The sequence below is a fragment of the Empidonax traillii genome, unplaced genomic scaffold (genome assembly GCF_003031625.1).
Source record: "Empidonax traillii isolate 1590-97213 ecotype Southwest subspecies unplaced genomic scaffold, ASM303162v1 scaffold36:size2505666, whole genome shotgun sequence".
Lineage (NCBI taxonomy): Eukaryota > Metazoa > Chordata > Aves > Passeriformes > Tyrannidae > Empidonax > Empidonax traillii.
This window is the reverse complement of record NW_020955229.1, coordinates 2,467,667-2,490,358: the sequence shown is the minus strand read 5'-3', so window position 1 is coordinate 2,490,358 and position 22,692 is coordinate 2,467,667. Positions and strand designations below refer to the sequence as shown.

The window sequence follows — 22,692 nt, the reverse complement described above, 5'->3', positions numbered from 1 at the left end:
AATATATATATATATATATACATAAATATCCTTTTCCATGAACAGTCTTAGGAGTGCATAAAATGTTTGTCTTTGCTAGAAAAGGGTAGAAGTCGATTCTTACCTTGGTCAAATCCCAGGATCCAGGGACAGCTCTGATGCTGACAATTCCAGGAATTCCACCTTCTGCTGCTTTTATACTCTGCCTCTCCCACTGCCTTTTGTTGCACTCAAGAACCACTGCCTGGCCACCCCTGCTGGCTGTGGTGGCAATAAAGAATATGCCACGTTTTGCCATAATTTCTATTAGCAGCATGAAAAGGGTATGTCTTTGCTGGAATAAAAAAAAAAAATCATTCTTTGAACCAAAATTACCTCATCAGTCCGAGAGGCCTTTGAGCAAGATATTTCTAGACATTAAGTCCTTTTTCTTTGAGATTGCAGCCTCGAAAACATCAGACAAGGAAGAAAGCCAAACATCTGCGTTGATTTTGATTGTTTAATACTCAAGAGTGAAAAAGTGTAAAATCACAAAGCTTGTACCACCACAAAAAAAAGAAAAACGCAGTTTCATTGCAAATGACCAAAACACAATTTGCCTGCAAAGTTTCACGCGGCTGACAACAACAACAACAACCACCACCCCAGGTTCAACATTCTGACCGTCTTCTGAAACACCTGCTACTCACAAACATCAGCCAGTACAGAGCTCTTGGTATCTCACACATCCTCCTTCATGCTCTATTTGCTCTCTAGACCAGTGGTTTACACACTTGGGAAGGCAGTGCTCCACTTCTGATCTATACCAGCATATAGTTTTTAACCACCACTCCCCCTCCCCAAATTACTAATTAATGATTTAAAAGCATTTTCGTTTAATCCAAGCGCAGCGAAGTTCTTATTTATGTTTAGTGAAAAGCATAACTGATATGAGGAAGCTTCAGAAGTGCATGCTGACTGAGGGTGTGGCACCCACCCCTTCAGCCACAGGACAGAATTCCTACGCCAAGGGGATGGTGTGGGGTGAGTTAGTACTCCAGGTAGTAGGTTAGAGTTGCTCTCAGTGGTAATGTGAGCACCTACAGCCCCTGCTCTGCACGTGCAACCACTGGGCCTGCAGGATGTGACTGTTCACTTAAATACCTTTTGTTGCCTGGAGGTAAATTATCCAAAAAGTCATCACGTCTCAGGTTAATGAGAGCTAAGTGGAAAATGGGCTGCTCATTGGAAAACATTTTTAAAACTTAAGCCCTTTCTAAGTGAGACAACTTTTTCTCACAGCCTGAAAGGGTCCATGCAAAGGAACTGTGCACATCCCTTTAATGTCATGCTAATGCTCATCTCCAGTTCTCTACAATAAAGCAGCTTTCCAACAACTGATTAAAATGCTGATCTTAAATAGAACTAAAGTACACTGAACAAATCTTTCCCTCCAGACAATCAAAACAGAAATATATCTGGTTATGACCTACTGCATCTGACAGTGATGTGCAGAGGAATTTCTAGAGCTGTTGTTGCCTCAGTGGAAACAATACTGATTTTTTAATTAATTTTGTTTTATCCCTCAACGATAAGGCCACCTACATTCTATGATTCATTTGCTCCTCAGTGGTTTATTGGTGACATTACAGTCCTCTGAGCAGGTGAAGATAAACAGAACAGAGTTTTGGTATTGTTGTTCCTAAGGACCACGTCTGTCAAATATTCCATAACGTACCAATAAATGGGTTTGGCATAAGTAGCTTTTTGCTGGTTGCTAAATGCATTTTCTGCAGGTATTTTTATATCTGTTTTACAGAGAATGGTAAATTCTCCACAGAGAATTTACCATTTCAGCCAAGAATAAAATTCCAAGAAAACTAACAGTGATTATTTTTACCTCTATTGCTTACTGTAGACCTGACTTCTTCCTTTATGCAGTTACTTAACACTTGAAGTATAGAACCTGCTTGCTTGCAGTCAGGCATCTAGCTGGAAAACTCTGGCTTAGACATGATTATTAAACACACAGATGTTGCCATCTTTAAAATCATATGGGGTCAACTAAGGAAATAGAAGTATAGGATGAGACTAGAAGTATTACAACCAGTAACATCCTATTTACAATAAGTGGAAGCACGAGATCTTGAGCACATAGGAACAATTTTGAAAAAAATATTACCTGTCCCACAGTGAACAGTATAAATAAGCTTAGATACATGACTTGAGTGCTTCTACACAGTTCAGCTTCCTATTAATTTTCCAGCCGTCAGCGGCACTTCCAATTTCAACAAATGATTTCATACAGGATGAGGGAAACATTCAGGAGGTTTTGCAGTGCAGGCAAACTTGAGTTAATCTTTGGAACATTAATACACTTGCACAGTTTCAAACTTAGTTCCTAAGGCACACAGGGATTAAGCTGTCCCATCTCTGAAGCAGCAGGGTATGTCAGTCAGCACGAGCTGCTCCTGGGCTGGGCGTTGACATTCATACAGAAAGCAGCAGTCAGATTTGGAAAATCTAGCTCTGTTAATAGCAAGGCATCCGAAAAGTGACTAGTCATGCCAGACTAAGATAGTTTAACTGGATTCTAATATGGATCAGCACACACAAAACTGGGCTTACATAACCACAGGGGGGAAAAAAAAGTCTCGGGAGTGAATTCCCCCACCGGGCTGGCCCAGCAAAGCCACCCGGATCCAGGTGAGGGTCTGCTCTGCAGGGAAGGTGAGGGACAGGGAGTGAAATGTGTGTTTGTTTGTGTGTGTGTGTGTGTGTGTGTGCAGAAATAGCAGCTTCTCATTTGTGCACGTTACTTCTCACATGTGTCCAGTATGGCACTTCTTACCCCAGTGACAAAAACATTTCGGCTGCTATTTTTGCTCCCGCCAGAACTGCCCAGGTCAGGGCTGGGTTCTGAGCTGAGCTTGGAAGTCACTGAATGACAAAGTTAAACGATGTCCTTCTTTCACCCAATGTGCAATCCGAGTGAAATTAGCTTATTTTCAAATGATTTAAGTAGAAGGCAACTTTGGCCTGAGGCACACGTTACATTCAGAAAAGAAAAGAAGAAAAAAAATTAAATTCAAATCTCGGGTTGGGCTTGCAGGGCTAGGGATTGAAAAGGGCATCTCGTTTGTAAACAAAGAAAGGATCATCTGGGAATGAGCTGACACACAATGATCATAAGTGTCATCAATGCCTTTTGGACAAGTTTCCTTCTAACAGGACACAGATCAGGGAATTCCACTGTGTCCAGAAATTAGGCACCGTGTCATCAGGTGTGACACTTCACACTCACCTCGAGCAATACCTCGGATCAAGGTACCCCATTTACTGCAAAATAAGTTGAGGTTACTAATGTACACAGCCACTGAGCCTGTAAGGAGCTCTCCCTACCTCAGTGGGAATTCTATCCAGTCTATTGTTTAGATTTGTTTTCTTTTTTAGAGATATTACATGTACTACCGTCTAACCATCAAGTTCACTATTTCTCACGAGGAAATACTGAGAGAAACTCTTGCTTCAGAGTTACCTCTTTCCTTTCTGCACTGCATTCCAGCTATACAAATAATATCATCACTTCTGTCAATTCTTGCTATGCTTAGTTTGATCCTACAGGACATGATTTAATTTTATAGCTGTAATAACTGTCTCTTAAAATGTATTCATTAGGTATTGCATATAAGCACACAGAAATGGAACTGAAAAACCAGCTACTACCACTCTTATTAGTCTCACATTCTGTTAAATTTGTGGTTAGTAGCTCGAGCTTTAAATAGAATTGCATAATAATATTTTAGTAACCAAGTACAATACAGTATTAAGAAAAAAATTAATTTGAAAAGTCCTATTCGAGCACACACTTAATAACTGATGTGCTATAAAACAAACAAAAAAATAGAATCCTTTCAATTCCCCAGGAGAAGATTCCTCTTTCTACGGGTGGAAAAATCTGAAAATATTAGACACAGATCTCTGAGGAAAAAAAATAAAATATTAATAGCACGATCTCTCCCAAAAATAAAATTTCCAATAAAATAGTGTGCTGAATAGAGGCTTCGATTCAATACTTCTCAGTCCACTATTAATAATCTAATAGCTCGACTGTTTACCCATCCCTTTTTTTTCTCTTTAAAAAAAAAAAAAAAAAAGAATAATAAAAAATATGTATAAACAAATTGCTAAGTAGGCTTCATTAAAGAGTCCTTTCAGAACCACTGTCCATCATTATCGTCATCTTCCTCCTCCTCGTGGTCCAGGTAGAGAAAAGCGACTTTCTTTTCTTCAGCAGTATCTGACCTTTGGTCGACCGTTCTTTGCAACTGCACAGTTTTGTCAAAATAGGACTGTTCCACCACCTTTCCACCGTGATCTTGGGAAAAACTGGAGAGAACGTAGCCACTTCTTGCGTTTTCACTTGCTGAAGTCTGGTCACTCTGAACTATGACCTGTGACTGACTGGCAGCAGGCTCTTGCTGGTTGGATATCAGCACTGCTTGTTCTCCGCTCCTCACTGTAGATACTCCACCCATATTGGAAACATCCATTTGGAAAGTGTAAGATGTTTCTGTGGATCCTACTTTAATATGCTTCACAGACTTGCTGCTCTCAGATGACCCTTCTGTCTGCGACAGATCCTCCAGCGTTCCGGAAACGGGTCTTGTAAAGACGATTTGCTCGGCGTGAGTTTCTACAGGGCTTATTTTAACGTGCCTGAAAGACCTCGAGCCTCCCGAAAGACTGTGGTCTTCCAGTTCACTGATTTCGGTGTGCTCAGAGCCAGGCCCGTGGTAGATGATCTTCTCAGCTGTCATAAACTCTTGGGGACCCAACTGAACGTGCCTGACTGAACTCTCCGTCTGCGAGAAGTCCCTGGCGCCGCTGACCTCCACCTTCCCAGAGATGGGCCCTTCGAAGATAACTTGCTCAGTACGAACCTCTCTTGGGCCTAACCTGAAGTGCCTTATTGTACTGCTGACACCCCCAGACCCTTCTGCCTGAGAAAGGTCCTCTGAGCTGTTGAGTGCCAGAGAGTCCGAAAGAGACCCTTCAAAAGAGACTTCTTCAGTTATTTGCCTCGATCCCACCGTGACACGTCTCGTGGACCTGCTGAAGTTCTGGGAAAGGTTTCCAGAGTCAGTCTCTTCTATGGTCGTAGTGAAAGGGCCCGAATAAACCACTTGCTCTGCAGTTTGGATTTCCTTTGGGCCCAGTTTAAAATGCTTCACAGATTGGCTGAATTCTGACGAGCCCTCCGTGTGAACGAGACCTTCCGCAGCGCTGACCTCCAGCGTCTCCGAGCCAGGCCCTTCGTACACGACCTGCTCGAACCTCTGAACCTCTGCTGGGCCAACCCTGACTCGTCTGGTGGATGTGGCCTCCTCAGCTGATTGTGGTGAGTGAGAGACTTCTCCGTAATCCGCTGTTTCCACAACCGAACCGTCGTAAACGACTCTTTCCGTGGTGTGATACCCTGCGCCACCACTCCGCCTCGTTGTGGAGAAGTTGTAGATTTCTTGATCAGCCAAGGGAGTGGGAGAAGAAGCATCTACTTCTATGTTGCTTCTACCATCAATAACTCTCTCCGAGCTCTCTTTCTTCAGGGACTGTATTGTCGCCTTCTCCTTCTCGCTTTTAATTACTTCACCCAGCTGAGATTCGTCAAATTCATCAGTATTGAGGGTCTGGGACAGATTGACTTCAGCAACAATTGTCACCAAGCCACCCTCCTCCTTTTGATCAACTTTTTTGATATCAAATTCTAAGTTACTGGCATCAACTTTGTTCTCTTTTGTTAATGCAAACAGCTCCTCTTTCACACTGTCTGGGAGACTGCCCTCCAACTGCTCCAGAGCTTCCTTCAGCTGATGTTTAGGGTCCTTCGTTTCCTTGGACAGGAGCCCTTTTATGGAAGTCTGAAATTCAGGGGGAATTTTGATTTCTTTTTCAATAACAACGGATTCAACATGGGATGTTTCACCTTCGGGATGCTCTTTTAAAATATGGGCACTTGCTTCCTCCCCTACCACTTTATAGGTTTCCTCTGGAGAGCTCACACCTTCCTCTCTCTTACTTTGCGTGCCTTGCAGAAATTCATCCTGCCAGGAATATTTAATGGTTGATTCTTCTTCAATATGAATTTGCCCATATACTGAGTCATCATCTTTTTCACTAATAATAGGATGATCATCAGGAACAGACACAAAATATTTCTGTTCAATGGGCGAGTCATCGTCCTCAGTTACTTCCTCCACATGAGTGAAACTCTCGTGGCGCGGTTTCTTCTTTTTGACATCTTCATAAGCGAACGTGACGCTCTGTTCCTCTTCGCCGTAACGCCTCTCCCTCTCAGGGAACGAATCCTCCACTTCTTCCACTTCAAAGGGTGTCGAAAAATCACTCCTTTCATCGGTGGCATAATCCAGTGGCTCCTCTACAATCTCGACGTTAACGGACACGTTCTTTCCCCCCTCGCTTCCTTTCAGGCCGTGATGTACAATGTCCTCTATCTCCTCTTTGGAAGGAGTTCCCTCAACACCCTCTCGAATCACTTTTCTGACATCCTCGTCTGACAGACGTCCCAAGTCACCTCCATCAGAAATATCTATGTCCTCTTGCACTTGGGATTGCACTGTGATCTTGGTCTTTCTTTTCCCATCATCTGGCTGTTCTTCCTTACTAAAATAGGTCACTTTGGTGTCCGTTGACGACTGTGAACTGGAAGACTGCGTGAAACTTTTGAGGATGTCGGCAACAATGTTCTCTGCTATGTTTTCAGTTGGCAGAGTTCCCATTTTATGACTTCCATCACTAATTTGCTCCTCACCTTCCTCTGCCTCTGAAATCCTCACTCGGTGAGCTTCGGATGACTCGGTTACGTGGTCATCTGCTTCTCCTGCTGTGGATGTTTTAACACCGTGCACCCTTATGTCTTTATTTCTCTGAGACTCTCTGTCAGGAGCAGGCCTTTCAAGGGTGATTGGTATCTCAATGACATCATTGCTTCTCGATTCTGAGGTCACGCTTGTCCCTTTTTTGGTTGATTCGCTCCTCAAACTTCTTGCGTTAGAAATGTCACTCCCTGATACCTTCTGGTTGACTTCCTCACGGATGTATGTCTTCCGCTCAGTCTTCCTCCCAAAACCAACACTATCTTCTATAAAAGATCTCTCATCTGTTTTCTTTTTCTCATCCTTTGTTTGTTTCTCCAACTTATCTTTCTCTTTCGGCAGAGATGTTTTCTCTTCCGCTGGTTTGCTGCTGCCTCCTCTTTTATCTCTGAAGATGGTCCGAGTCTCAGTTATAGTTTCTTCATATTTAGATGGTTTCGCATCAGTAATCAGCTCATAAGCTGGAAATCTCGTGAAGCCTGGTTTTGTTCTTGTATTTTCAGCATCAGTCTTGTGGTCCTTGTCCGATCTTTCGGTGTGTGTTGATTCTTTTGAAAAAGACACCGTGGAAGAAGTTGTAACCTCCGTTTTCTTTCTTTCTGGAATTGTCTTTTGCTGCGTGTCAGTCTTTCTCCAGCCACTGTAGGATGGAGTGAATGTTCTTAATTCCTTGTGGTCTGTTAGAATCCTTTCATCCTTTGTCACAGTTGCTGAAGAGCGGTACGTTGAACCAAGCACATCTCTTCCCAAAGTTCTTCCACTGGTCCTTGTCTGGGATCCAACCCGCGTGGAGTAACGTGCAGAGCTGCTCGTGTCTGTCACCGCCATTCTGTGCCTCGTGTCAGTGACCCTGGGAGCTGGGGAAGCTTTATTTCTATTTCTTTCTTGATAAGTAGAGTAAATATCAGTGTAGTTATACGAAGTGTTGATAATATCTGCAAAAAGAGAGAGCACAGGCGGCCAAACGTTAAAATAAGGGCTTGGATCTAAAATAAATGTCAAATAGAGAGCACTGAACTGAGAAAAGCTGCACTACATTTTTTTGAAAGAAATAGTGTCTTCATTTTCAGTGGAGCTTTGTAAAGGCATTCCTGTAGGTTTTCATGACAATTAGGTTTATGTATAAATTACATGAAAAAGAAAGCAAAGCTTTTTGCTAAGTTGCAAGACCTTGCTAACTTTACCTGTTGTGAACTACTGGGTATTGTGCCATTTACTTAAGAATTACACCTTTCATATTTATCCTGATGTTCACTTACAGCCCCTTATGAAATAATGTATGCTGATAGCCTAGGCTGGGGTTTTTTTGCTTCATTACCATAAATGGCCTGAGCTTCTCAGTTCCTGTTGAGAATTAATGGCACATCTGCCACCACACATTGGAAACAGCAAACACAACCCTTCACAGCCACAACATACAACAAGGGAGAGAAATAAAGAACCTGAAACCTAAAAGGTACCAGGAATGTCTGACTAAGACCAACCAGTACTGCACCACTCACATCCCCTACTCCTAAAAAGCTGGCCACATCTCCTCTGACTTTTGGGAGCCTTTCCTGTATGATTTCTGGTAATTATTCCTGTAATTCCTTCCATATTCCGTGAATATTCTGGAGCACTGTCTGCAGCAGTACTGGCTAGTCCAGATCCCAACTGTGCCAGGACAAACCTTGCTTACAATTTAATAGCACAGGCAAATCTTTGGGAGCATTTGTACCTAGGCCTGAGGGTTTTTTTAATTTACCCCTAAAGACACAGCCTTAAAGTCATTTCAAGGAGTAGTATCTGTGCTACTCTGATGATTTTAGGACCAGCAATATTACTGGGACTAACTTTGTTACTAATAACAACGGCCAGAGCAGTCAGATTGAAGGTCCATCTTATCCAGAAACCTGTTCACAGTGACCAAGAGTAGATACACAGGGAAGAAAGAACAGGGCAAGTAAATAGTGATACTTCCCTTGCACACTCTCACAGCCTCCAGAGATTTGCAGCTCCTAAGATAGAAATGGTATCTTTATGTTTAGTAAGCCTTTGATTTGTCTTTCATTACTCTGCTAAAATATCTCTTTAAACCCACTCTTTAGCACTCAAAATGCTTCAGCATGATGAATTCCAGGGGTTTAACTACAGGTTTTGTTAAACACCTCTTGGTTTATACTTCAAAACTCTCTTAAGACCTGTGGGCATCCAGAAGTTCTTTAGAGCTATAAAACATCACTCCCTACTTACTTTCTCCACTCAAGTCATGATTTTTATAAGTGATCTCATATAGGATGGCAGTATGTTCATTTCAAATATTAACACTCAAAACTAATTCAACATTCACTCTGCAATACACTCATAAAAGTATTCTTCAGGAAAACTCTAACACAGTCATTTCCAGTTATATTTCATTTCACTCAAAATGATTTTTTTTAATATTCCTATTTTACCTTGAGGCAGTTTCCCTGCAAGCTGTTCTCTCCACGTAATGATCCACTGGTTGCTCTCCCCTTCTAACAAAGCTCTGCAAAACACACAAAAGGGCATTCCATTAAAATACTGGGAAGGAGAATCATAATATTTAACATTTATTAGTTTTAGAAACTGGAACAATTATCCTGCAGCAGGGTCAGATCCTGAGCGTTTTTCACACCCCGTGTTCTTATTACTGGCAATGAGAAATCTTTGGCATCTTCCAGACTCTCAGTTTGCAGAGTTCAGTTTGTGAGAACGGAGCAGTGATCTTACAGCAGGTGACAACAGCACACACGGGGCAATTTTACATCAAATCTCCCACATCAGCCAATGTGTTGCTTCTGGCACGGACAAGACCCACTGATTCCCACTAGGGGATCACACACAAGATGGTAACTTTTTCCAGAATGATGGTCTTGTAACAAAGCCAAGAAAAAAAATCCAAAGCCACACAAAATCTGACAGATATTCAGTAAAGCTTTCTCAGAGACATACATGGAGATCATGGAATCACAGAATGGTTTGGGTTGGGAGGGACCTTCAAATTATCCTGTTTCAACCCCCCTGCCATGGGCAGGGACACCTTCCACTAGCCCAGGTTGCTCCAAGCCCAGCCTGGAACACTTCCAGGGATGGAACAGCCACAGTTTCTGTGGACAAGATGTTTTACAAAGAAAAGGCAAAAATTAAATAGAATATTTGCAAGCAGAGCCTTCCTGCTCATAACAGGGTGTAAAAGGTGGTGTTGCAGTGTGATGTGAGGGAACTGGTACAGCCAGGATTTGCAAGGTCTACCCTTTCCAAAGGAGGAGTGAAGGAAAGCATTGCTTGTACTGCCAAACCCTGTCTAGTGCTGGAGGAAACAACTGATTAATTCCTGTTCCACAGGAAACCAGCACAACACATTTGACAGCAAAGGCCTAGGAAAACTCTCTGTGACAGAAACTTCTTTGGTTTCTTTTAGTGACATCTCTGTTTGTCCCCTCTGTTCCTCAGCCCTCCCCCTTTTCCACAGCCACACTCCAGCAGCTTCTGCAATCCCAGCAAGGCAGCACCGGTGCAGCAGCTGAGAAATTCCAGGTCAGGGTCTCTCCACGTGCAAGGGAACGTTGTAATCAGCACAGTAACTCTGGTGGGTTTGTGTTCACTTGTACTGGCATCATACCCGGTTTTGGGAGGGCCAGATGTTTTGCACTGATAAGACAGAGCTGCAGCATCAGAGCTGTCAGGAGGAAGGCTGGAGGACTGTGATAGCCAGGGTTTCTGATTCCCTGGGGGGGCAGCTGGAAGCAGTTTTAGGGCTGGGGAATAAACACAACCGCTGGGCACTCCTGGCAGAAGTCAAGCAGGTGTTTTAAATACCACCTGCACATGTCACGCTCCCCATGACTCATCCCTTTGGAAATTTTATGGCTTCTTTGGGTTTCTCACTGCCTCAGGGTTCAGTGGGACAGCACTACACCAGCAAAATATCATCAGCAAGGTTTTCTCTGCCGCCATGGATTTGTTTGGATTCAGAAGAAAAGACAGGTTAGAATTATCTTGACATATTTACAGGTCACTTCCCCCTGGTTAAACCAGGCTCAGCTGGGCACCTTCCCTTCTATTTCCTTAGTCAAAAAAAACCCCCAAAAACAGTAAAAGCAATTTATCTTCCTCCACATTAAGAGAGGCTGTTAGGAACTAGATGACTTCAACACGTATAAAGTTCCCAAGACCAAACATCTGATCTGCTGAACCCAGTGAGTGCCAAAAACAAACCCCTCTGACAGACACACCAGAGGAGCTGGTGGTGACGCTGCAGAAACACATCCAGGAGCTGGCAGTGGAAGCGTTAACCATGACGAAAGAAACCAGGAATGTGGCGTAGTTTGGCTAAGGATTTCTGGCTGCTGTTAAAACAACAGTTGTTCAGTTGCTGCAGCAACCTATGAAGTCACTAAAAATAAGTTCCAGGAGGTAACTGTATATGGCAAAGGGCAACAGCCCACAGAAAAGCTGCATCTGAAATATTGCTACTGAAAGTGAAAGGCAAAGCTCCCTGAAACCTCTGTGAAGCTGGACAGGGAGTCAGTGTTTGACTGTAACAGTTCTCAGGCTTATCAGAAAACCAAGAAAACGTTCCACTGAGTTTGGCTCAATCAACTGGCACGAGAAAGGGCAGGGTAATTGTGCGGAGCACTGGCTCGGCAGCCAGAAAACTCAGGCTGTGTTCCTCAGCTTGACCGTAACTCGATTTTATGCAAGTCATTTTGCTTCTCTCTGCCTTTGTATCCTTTCCTAATACTAATGTTTTAAAGTGTAACCTCTTGGTGGTGAGGTCTGCTTTTAAACTTGACTTAAACTGCCTGAAGGACAGGGTGTTAATCTCAAGTGTAGGAACTCTTAAGTACTCACAGTAACAGCAAAAAAAAAACATTCCTTCAAGCAGCACTCTTCTGAAAAATAACCATGTCAGCTACTTCCTGGAAATCAGATCCCAATGAAATATATTCTGGTAGCACTTAGTTTAAGTGTTACCAGTAAATAATCCGACTGCACCTTGAACTCATCTCATTATTAATGTCATTTATCTAAAGTTAGCAGTGACACACTCGACAGCCTGTGCTGGATGACAACAGAAATAACCACTCCATGAAAGCAGGAGGAGGAGATAAACTGGTTGGGGTGGGGAGAGGGAACTCAGCAAAACAAAAGGATACAGTGCAAATGTTATCGGGGTTAATTCACCACAGCAATGGCTTCGTCACAGAAACCCAAAATCTCAGAGGGCAGCAGTTGGCCAGCAGGCTGTAAAAATTCATCCTCTCCATCCTGGGTATTTGCTAAGGAGTTACAACAAAACCCCACCTCTCCAGGAAGCGGAATAGAAGAAGCATTTTTTGGGGTCAAGGCCACTCCACATCTCTTTCCCATGACAGAATGGGAGGTCAAGGAGCGTGAAGAACAGCAGGTAACTGCATTTCAAACTCCCTGGGTGTGGAAAACTCGGGGTGCTCTCAAAATAAAACCAATGCAGGAATAGGACATACTGGATAATATAAATTACGAAGCGGAAATTATGTAACTGAGCGGAAAAGCTGAGATGAGGAGCTGAGGAGGCCTTAATGGTGGTGATGATTTTGTGAGGAGGAGGCACGGAAAGGGTCAGAAGAAGTGCTGATGGAGGAACACAACTGGAGGACTGGAAAGTGTGCCTGGCAAGTGTATTCAGAGATCCTGACAATGACCATGGAGAAAAAAAAAAGGGGGGAAAAGAAATAAAATGGAAAAACCAAACTTGTGTAGCCTCTGGTGCTTCAGAATGCAGGGTGGTAACTAGAACAGAACACTTGTGCGACACAAGGATTTCAAAGTAAAACCTTTCACCCTTCAGCAACAACATATTTCAGGGAGGACAGGAAACCCACTTAACCTATTGAATGAGTCTCTGTGAAGCCTCTGCTACGTGAAAAGAAGTTTCTGATAACTAAGAAGAAAGACCTGAGAGTAATTCTGATCCTAGGCAGATTTTCTATCTCCTTTTTTAAAATCAAAAGTCTTAGACAGTGACTAATTCACCACTTCTCTCTGGAAATAAAACTCAAGCACAGTCCACGTAGCTGTGGCTTTGCAGGGTTCCAAGAACTCAGAACAAAAGTGCAAGGCACTTGATAAATATTTACTTCAACAGTGGTGAAAGGGGATTAGGGATGAAGATTCCCATAAGGTGTAACTTTACAAAGACACATAAAAGACATATTTCCCTTCCTCAGTGAGTCCCAGCTCCCAGAGCAGGAAGGGTGAGCAGAGTCAGAGAGGAAGCACACTTGGACCTTAGGGAAGGGTGTTCCTTGCAACAATGATCTTTATTCCCACTCCAAGAGCAATGGTGACTAATGGAAAGAACTGACTTTATAACAGAACTAACTGTAAGAGCTGTAAAACAAAGAGAAAACACAGGGTGGGAAGGACAAAGAAAGCTCAAAGAGGACCAGCTACCACCACACCCTTGGCCTATAATGCCACAGGAGAGGAAATGCCAGGGCCTCCATGGAAGGTTCAGGATGTTGAACTCGTGTGAATAGGTGCCCTCTGTGCCCAGAATGCATAAGGAAGGTCACATGGCAGCATCCTCTGTGAGAACAAGCTGAAGAGCTGGGGGGGTTCACATGCCCTGCTCTCCACAGGTGAAGAGACCTGGGAGAGGAACAGGATTTGAAAAACTATGTGGATGAGCTGTCCAGAATTGTTCTGCTACACAGCTTAGTGATTCCCTCCCACAGCAGGGCTGATAAAGGCACACAGTAAGGAAGGAATTGTTTTCTTCAACCAAGGGAGAATAAGCAGAAAAGAGAGATAGCTAAAATGGCATAAACATAAAAACACAAAACATTCACTTTTCAGCTTCTGATACGTTAAAAGAATGTTGTCTGCAGGCATTACACAACATGTTTTCTGATCTGGAGCAAGGCCCATTCTCTGTTTGCCTCTAGATCTTTTTCAGTAGGATGATGCTCATCTGTCTGCTGACATCTGCCCTGCCATCACTGCCATCAGATGAAGAAACCCCACAGGAGCTTCTTATTTAGACAACAAAAACATGCTGTGGGTGATGCTGAACTGTCCTGTCACTAAGCAGGGCAGGGAATCCTTAGACAAACCAATAACGCTCAGATAATCAGTGATACAGCTCTGGAAAAGTTCCAGAATTTCATGGGCTTACAAGGATTTCAAACAACTGAATATCTGGGCATTATCATTCCTAGTGCTGGATGAACACCAATCATCAAAACCACTCTGATAATTCTGTTATTGTGACAGTGCTGATCCCATTTCACAGACGAATAAACCAAGGGAGAAAGCTGAACGACAACAGTAAAAGTCAACAACAGAGCTGGGATTAAAGTTAAAGAATCGTATGTTTTAGCAAAGTTAACAAAGGATCCCAACTGGCCACCATTTCTCTTCTACTAGAAACGCTCCAGACACTCCTGGCTTTTCAAGGATCACAGGGATCCCACTCCACCAACAACATCCCGGTGCTGTTGCCCACCAAGTGACTGCAAATCCCTTGTCCCACAGGCTGCTTGTTGATCTCCCCTCATCCAGAAAGCAGCCTTGGCCTCTGTCTCCCAGCAGACAACTCTCAAGGCATCTTGAACAGACACTGCTGCTCTTGGATGAATGGCAGACACTCTTGGCTCACTCATCTTTATCAGGCTACTCAGAAGTCACTGTTTCGAATTCCTCATGGTTTTAGTTATGCAACTACAGCTGAATTCCATATGTGGATTGCTTTAGTCTGCACACCTCACCCATAACCCAGCTGGTCATCTTCATCCAGGCTTGGTGCTTATTATTGGTTCACAGGAACCTTGCACACTCAGATCACAGAATTAATACTGTAGGACACAGCAGCATGTATCATTTATAACCACAGATACCCCAGCCCATGCAGGTTCAGTTTGAATAATGCACCCCATGTAGACAAGTTAATGACTGAGGCAGTCTCCTTAAAAAATACAGAGGTAGTCTGACGTGAAATTTTTGCAAATTATTCCTTGGCTCAAAAAGAATTCCATACCTCTGCATTTGAAGATCAGTATCTCAATGAAATTTGTTGAAAATACTGTGCTATTTGTTGTAGAAAAAAAACCCACATGAGCTTTGCAATAAGGAAGGATCTTTCACCAGTTCATCAGCTTTGGGTTGTTTGGGACTTTTTTCCTTCCAAAACAGTTTTATGCCAGACATGTTTCCATAACAAATCAAGGATGGAGAAAGCCAGGATTTAATAAACAGGCTTTTCTGTCATCTTCCCACTGTCCTACAGCTGAAACGAGGATGGGGAACTCACTGCTGCAGGTGGTCTCTAATCAGCATAATTAAACAACAAAAAGTGCCTGTGAGTTGACAGATGGCATCTCCAGGGCCTCAGGTTTTATTGATTGCAATTTAGGGATATTGGCTCCTCAGCTCATAATCAAACACTGCACCAACAATTCCCATCAATTTGATATCCACTTGACCAGGACCACGGAGGTTTCTTACACATCACTATATTTGTACAGAGTTAATGGGATTCACATGGATTATATTGGCTTCAGAGCCCTGAGGCTCTCCAAGTACCTGCCTGTGTTGGAGAGGCTGGGAAGAGCATGGATGGGGCTCCTGTACCTATAAAAAGGGATTTAAATTATCCTTCAATTGGACAACAGAGGGTGACCACAACTCTTACCTGTAGGTTTCAATTTCAAGGATGAGTCCTGCTTTCACCTGCAGTAGTTCTTGGTAGTCCTTCAGGTAATCCGTGATCGACATGGTCAGCAACTGCTTTTCTTCTTCCAGGGCGTCAATTATTCTCTAAACAGAAACACTGATTTTTAGTTTTGAATCAACACAGAAATCCGTACACTTTAATGCCTAATAACTTAAAACTTTTAATTAAAAAAAAAGAGAGCAATAAAACGTTCTATCCCTCTAAAAACCAGAACAAATCATCTCTATAATCTCCCCATATACCAGCTGAAATACAGTGCTAGTGAAGCAGAGCTTTATGCTGCAAGTTAATTTTATGCCTTAATAAGGCAGTTAAATACTTCAGTAGAACCCATTCAGATGGCCTGCACAAAAGTTATTAAGAACCCACAGCAAGGAAAATATGCTCCTTTATCAGTGGGACTTAAATGTGACTCCTTTTGTCACTTCAAGATCTTATTCGAGATCATACTTCAGAGCAGAAATTTCAGCAACTGCTTTGCCATAAGAAGCTTATCAGTATTTTCAGTTCCACAGACAGGTGGGTCCAAACCAGTTTTGGAATTCTAATACCTGGAGACATTCACAGTGCCCAGAAGGTGAAGGGAGAACCTCCAGTGGTTCCTTAAATTTTTCTGGAGCATTTGGACATGTGCTTTGAGGTCCTCTGTTTGAACTGCTACTACTCAGAAGACAGAGAAGGGATTGCTCCTTTTCGTCCTGATAACTAAATATGACCCTGTACAATACAACTAAATATATGAGGTTCTGTATATCCATACTAAATGGCATAAGAAGGAAAAAGAATTGTCGAAAGTGCTTCAATCAGCAGTGCTACCTCTCCCATGAAGAGCAACATCTCGTGTTCAGCATTTCAGTTTGCATCCTAATAAATGCTCTGCATTTTTCTGCTCCAATACAAACTGGAAAAACCAAGGCACTGATAGCCTAGTTTTAAAAAATTCAAAATACATAACTGATATGCAGCAAGTGCCCAAGTACCACCACAGAAGCAATAGCATAAAAATGAAGATACAGCAGGGACTCCCCAGATCAGTTAATGCCAGCATGATGGGCAAGGCAGAAGTAAGGTCTAAGAACTAAGACTATCAAGTGCTGGCACTCAAACATTAATAGTATTTTGGGTGTTTTTCTTTAAAGTAAAAGTAAAAAGCTCTATGAAGGAAGCTGCCTGTATCTTCATACACATGTGGGTACAGCTCTCTATATAACATTTACCTATTTCTTCATTTGTATTTGCAGCTGTTCTTTAATTATTTCACTGCTGTTTTGCTTGACAAGACAAACTCCCCTTCTTGTGGCAGAAGACAAATCCCATCTGCATGCCTGAAAAAGCCCCAGTGGAGGTACCACCCTGCACAGCCACACACAGGCAGAGCCATCGACCTTTAGAGCTCTGAGGTAACAGGTGTCAGCCCAAGAACTGACACAGTGGAAAATCCCGAGGTGGGAATGGAAGAAAAGGACCAGCCTCTGCTTTTGAAAGGAAAATTCTATATTGAAAATTCTATATTTGAAAGGAAAATTCTATTCTGGACAAGGTGCTGACAGAACCAGGAGTCAGCAAAAGGAGCAAAGACAACAGACTGGGTCTCCCTGGGACCAACCCTTAAGAGCTCTGATACAAAAATTAAGTGATTCAGGGGTGTTTCTTGCCTCCCAGATTAAACACAGAGGTTAACCTACAGATGTGTTAAAAAGAACTTCCCAGTGCTGGAGTCCCAGAAAAATCCATATGGGAGATGTGTAGGCTGGACTGCAGAGTGTGGGGAGCTCTGAAGTTCTGGGGGTGTTCAAACCTATCTGAAAACACAGGAACTTCAGCCCCTCAGCCCCATATTCTGCAGGCTGGGTTGGAAAAGCCTCTTAGATTCCACCCACTGGATTTGGAGAGCACTGGGGATCCAGAACTTTGAGTTAATGATTACCATAAGGGGCTACATAACTCAGCCAGCTGGGCAGTAGTTCCAAAGGAATTCATTCCACCAGGAGCAGACACTGTGTAGACTGGAAGGCAGACAGCCAGTCACCCAGCCCTCCTCTCACTGATGCTTAAACACAAAGCAGAGGGCAACTGGTCTCCAGTCGCTGTTTCCAAGCGTGCCAAAAGGTACATCAACCACTTTGGCCAAGCTCAGGAGACTGCAATCCAACAAACTCACTCTGCAAAAGGCAACCTGTGCTGTGGCAGCAGCGCTGGCTTCACACAGGACTCCCTTGGGAAGATCTCTTTCTCAGCCCCATCAGTCCCAGCCCCCCAGATCCCATTGATGTCCTGCTAGAACTAAATACCGGATTAGAAACTATTTTCTGACCCTTTCAGATGTTCCTTTCCAGGCAGCAGTGGGAAATTTTAGAAGGGCAGCAGGGGGGAAAGAATTTACTTGGGTTGTCCAAGCTGTACCTACTGAGGGAATCAAGAGAGGATTCCAGGCTCCAGCCCTTTCCATCTGGTCCTATTTAGTGATCCCAAAGCTCGTTCAGTGGCTCAGCAGGGGGAGGGACCGACACTGCACTTGGCTGGCAAGGAACTGGTGCACAGGAAAATGCACGTGACACGTTGACATTAAATGTTTGTTTGACAAGATGCTTTCCTCCTTCTCTGGAGCTCCCAACACTGGGCACAGGGACTGATCGAAACCCAGTGTATCACCGAAAAAATACCTGCCTGGTTTCAGAGCAGCAGGATGAGCCGTGGATGTTTTTACATCCCAAAAGGATGGGGCTTTCAAAATCAGCAGGAGTTTTTGCAAGAGTTTTCTCCCAGCAAATACAGCTAAAATTATGGAAGTAAGAGACCTACTGAGTTCATCCCTTTAGCAGTCAGGACCAGTGAGCTTTTTCCAGTGCGTGATTTACAGCTTGCCTGGTCCAGCTGAATTGTAACTCCAAACACTTTTATTTCTATTTAACATTGCTGAAAGCTTCAGTGAGGACAAGGGCAGTGCAGGAGGCAAAGATGGACATATAAGGCAAGCAAATGATATATGGAAAATATGAATAAATCTAATTGCACTTGCAGCTGCAATGAAGAACAATCACTTGACTCTAATCTGCACATACATATCATTTCTCTGTGACACTCTACAGTAAATAAGCATGGAATAGATGCTCTTTAAAGAGTGGTTTAAAACCCATGCTGAACATCCTTTAACCAGTCAAAGAAGTGAGTGAGGGGAAAAAAAGGCTTTGATCACAAAAACGAAACCAGAAACAGCTGCCTGTGCACATTCTGTAACTCTTCTTCTTGGATATGAGCAGAAGATTTTATTTCTCATGTACAGGAGACTGGCCACTGAAAAAGGCCTTTCTCATTAGAAACCGAACATTTTAGATACAAAACCACTCAAAAGTAATAAACCTTGTGGCATCTTTGCATATATAGAGATAATATTTAATTTCTAGTGGAAATGGTAAGACAGCTCACACGTTTTCGTGTTTTCAAAGCACTTTTTTGCTCTTCTTGTATTACTAAAATTTAAAGCAATTGTTCCTGCAATATCCAAAGCACACCAAATACTTGTGAGAATAAAAAGAGAAGTTTGTTGTGTTGGTATCAAAATAATCCATTTTGGAGCATTAAATCAAGACAATTCAAGGGCATCCATTGATTTTGATTATCTGCCTTCTACAACAGGTTGCACCACTTGCTCTAATGAATAAAATTCTTCAAAATACAACCAGATACAGCCACAGCTGCTATAAAAACACCTGAAGGAGTTAAATAACAGCCACTCTAACTGGCTTTAGAAGAAGCACCTGTAGCATGGACAGTGAGCTGTACAAAATGCTCTCAACTCCATATTCAAAGGTTTTCAGGTGGAGCAATAATGACTGAAGATCAATGACACTTCTATTACAAATTCCTAATATCAAATATAGGCAGCAAGGAGACCGTATTTTGGAAATCAAAGAAACTTTAAATATTGTTGGCTTGTGTATATTTATGTAAACTTATGCACCTAAAAAGACAGGGGGGGAAAATGAAGAGGTTTTTCTTCTTCCTGACATTTTCACCTGGCTTTGACTGTTGGACAGACTTAAATAATGAGAGATTTAGACATGACACCTTCTTCTAAAGCTTTGGAAATGTTTACGTACACAATTGGAGGAATGAATCGTCCTGTCAAAAATGGAAAAAAACCCATCCTATTTAAAAGTTAAGAGCCTTTGGGATTACTTCTCACATACCTAATCTGTCTCAGTTCACAGCATCTGCAAACTATGCAACTTCCCAACAATCCAGCAGGGTACAAAAACCAGACACGCTCACAGCAACAGGTCCCAGTCCCTTCCCAGCTGCCAACACATCCAAAATCTACTGGGGCTGCCGGACACAAAGCCCCCGCTGGCACACGGGGTCCAGGCAAACAGCAGGGTGTTAATAAAGGGTCTAACAACGAACAAAAGGAGCGTAGCCCCGGGGAAAAGGGATGGATGGGATGCATGATCCAGTACGTGCTCCCCACTCGGAGCTTGATGAGCGGATATTTCACCGTTCCGGCAGCCGCTGATCCTTTCCCACGCACATCATGACACCGACTGTCACCCCCCTGAGAGCAAACAAATCCTGGGCTGCAGATGCTGTTTAACCACACCGACATCTCGAGCAGGTACCTGTGCCCCGGACTGGATGGGATGAGCACAGGGGACTCGGTTCCTCTGCTCCCAGGGACTGCTCCGTGTCCCACGTGCTCATGCCAAGCCCAGCAGGAGCCCTGGCAAGCCCCGTGTGCCAGCTCCATGCTCCTGGGCACTTGCCGAGGGCGGGTTGGGAAGGGAGCACCTGTCACCAAGATGATGTCCTCGGGGTCACTGTCCCCTTCTGGTCCCCACCCTTCGCACCCAGCTCTCCCTAAACCCCCAGGGGGTTTCCAAGGGACTCCCCGCTCCACACTGAGAGGGAGTCAGCAGCAAAACGTTCCTGCTCGGCCACCTCCTCTTCCAGCCCGGGGAAAGCCTGCTGCGAGGGGGAAAAGCGGAGTGGGTAAGCCCTGGACCGCGCAGAGTCAGAGGGGTCTGGCACCTCCCGGAGCAGAGGGAGCGGGAGGGATGGGAGGGAGTGCCAGGGTCGTGGGAAACCAGACTCACATCGCAGGATGGGCCAAAACTGAAGGGAAAAGCGAGGGCAGAAAGAGTCCCGGGGGGGCCCTAAAACAGGCACCGGGAGGGCGGGCAGGAAGCGGGAGAGGGCCGGGACCGGGGGACATGGCCCGGGCACCGCCACCCACCTGGTACTCCTCCACCTCGGCGCCGTGGCGGTCCTGCAGGGCCAGCATCTCCTGCTCCAGCCGCTCCCGGAGCGCGCACAGCTCCTGGCCCTGGCGGTGCAGATCCTCCAGGTGCTGCCGGCACTGCCGGCTCTCCTCCCGCAGCAGCTCCACGTTCTCCCGGCTCCGCTCCGCCTCCTGCTCCTGCAGCCTCTGGATCTGCTCCTGGTAGCGCAGCAGGGTCTCCTGGCAGCACTGGCCGAGCAGCATCTCGTAGGTCTCCTCCAGCTCCTCCAGGCTCAGCCCGGCCAAGGGCGGCGGCAGCGCCGCCAGGTTCAGCCGCAGCTCCCGCATCTCCACCGCCTCCCGCCGCTGCCGCTCCGCCATGTGCCCGTGCTCGGCCTGCAGCTCCAGCAGCAGCTCCTCCAGGGCCACGCACTCGCCCCGCAGCCGCTCCAGCAGCGCCTGCTGCCCGGCCAGCTCGGGCTCCAGGCGCCGCCGCATCCCCAGCACCTCCGCGCCCAGCGCCCGCAGCTCCTCCAGCTCCCGCCGCAGCCCGTCCCGCTCCAGCTCCGCCTCCAGCTTCGCCTGGCTCAGCTCCTCCAGCTGCATCCGCAGCCAGGCGAGCTCCTGCTCGGGCACCCGCAGCCCGATCAGCTCCTGCTCGCGCAGCTCCGCCAGCTCCCGCGCCAGAAAGCGGTTCTCCTCCTCCAGCTCCCGCACGCGGGTCACGAACACCCGCAGCCGGGAGTTGAGCTCCTGCAGCTCCCTCTTCTCGTCCCATCCCGCTTCCCAGCGCCGCCACATCTTGCCGGGTTGGCGGGGTCGGGGCCGCGGTGGCCCCGGGGCTGCGGGCGCTACGCGGGATCTGCGGGAACTACGCGGCGGGCGCGGCCCCGCCCCCGGCAGACCACGCCCATTGATCTGTGGCCCCACCCATTGGCACAGACCCCGTCCCCGGCCCCGCCCCGCCCCGCGCCGCTGCCCTGCGGCGCCCCCTGGCGGGTTCTCTGCGCCTCCCGCTACACTCAGCGGGAGCGGGAACAGAACCGGGCTGAGGGAACAGAGATGGGCTCAGGGAATAGAGATGGGCTGAGGGAACAGAACCGGGCTGAGGGAACAGAACCGGGCTGAGGGAACAGAGCCGGGCTGAGGGAACAGAGATGGGCTGAGGGAACAGAGCCGGGCTGAGGGAACAGAGATGGGCTGAGGGAACAGAGATGGGCTGAGGGAATAGAGATGGGCTGAGGGGGCAGAGATGGGCTGAGGGAATAGAGATGGGCTGAGGGAGCAGAGATGGGATGAGGGAACAGAGATGGGCTGAGGGAGCAGAGCCAAGCTCAGAGAATAGAGCCAGGCTGAAGGAGCAAAGCTGGGCTCAGGGTGAAGAGCCAGGCTGAAGGAGCAAAGCCCGAACTTGGGGAGCAGAGTCTCACCTGGAGAGCAAAACAGGCTCAGGGAGCCAAGCCAGGCTCAGGGAGTCAAGTCCCATTTGGGTTAGCAAAAGGGACTCGGGGAGCCAAGTTCCACTTGGGGAGCAAAACCCCGCTTAAAGAGAAGCCAAGCCCCACTGATAGAGCCAAGCCCCACTGATAGAGCCAAGCCCCACTTGGGCAGCCAAGCCGCGCTCAGGGAGTGCCCAGCATTGCTCCTGTGATTCCTCTTCCTTGGCATCCTTGTCCTCCCCCCATGGCTCACCCTGTGCTCCCGCCGCAACCCCCGCTCTGCTCCCCAGGAGGGATTCGTGTCTTCACCCTGTCTGTGATCACCTGCTGCTGACACTGCAGCGAGGCTGGGCTAAATTTTATGCTAAGTGTCAAAAGCCACTTCATAACACCACCTTTAAGTGGAACACCTCCAAGTTTGACCTTGTGTCGCACTCCTAAACCTTTTCCCAAGAGGAAAGC

General features: G+C 45.6%; 1 protein-coding gene across 1 annotated transcript; it reads right to left on the bottom strand.

The window, feature by feature from the left end:
* Positions 1–460: 460 nt before the first annotated feature.
* SYNM (synemin) lies at positions 461–21,651 on the bottom strand. The gene is made up of 4 exons (XM_027877985.1): positions 20,807–21,651; positions 15,535–15,659; positions 9,290–9,363; positions 461–7,789 (listed from the first exon to the last, which is right to left on the bottom strand). Exons 1-4 carry the CDS (start codon positions 21,590–21,592, stop codon positions 4,173–4,175), a joined length of 4,602 nt encoding a protein of 1,533 aa, XP_027733786.1. The 5' UTR covers positions 21,593–21,651; the 3' UTR covers positions 461–4,172.
* Between the last annotated feature and the right edge of the window lie 1,041 nt (positions 21,652–22,692).

Bases quoted from the DNA above. Each gene is read 5' to 3' on its own strand.
- SYNM (XM_027877985.1), bottom strand. From the start codon at position 21,592: ATGTGGCGGCGCTGGGAAGCGGGATGGGACGAGAAGAGGGAGCTGCAG. The intron at 15,660-20,806 runs GTGGGTGGCGGT...GTTTCTGTTTAG, and splicing joins CCGAGGTGGAGGAGTACCAG to AGAATAATTGACGCCCTGGA. The intron at 7,790-9,289 runs GTAAAATAGGAA...CTCTTTTTGCAG, and splicing joins TGCAGGGAAACTGCCTCAAG to ATATTATCAACACTTCGTAT.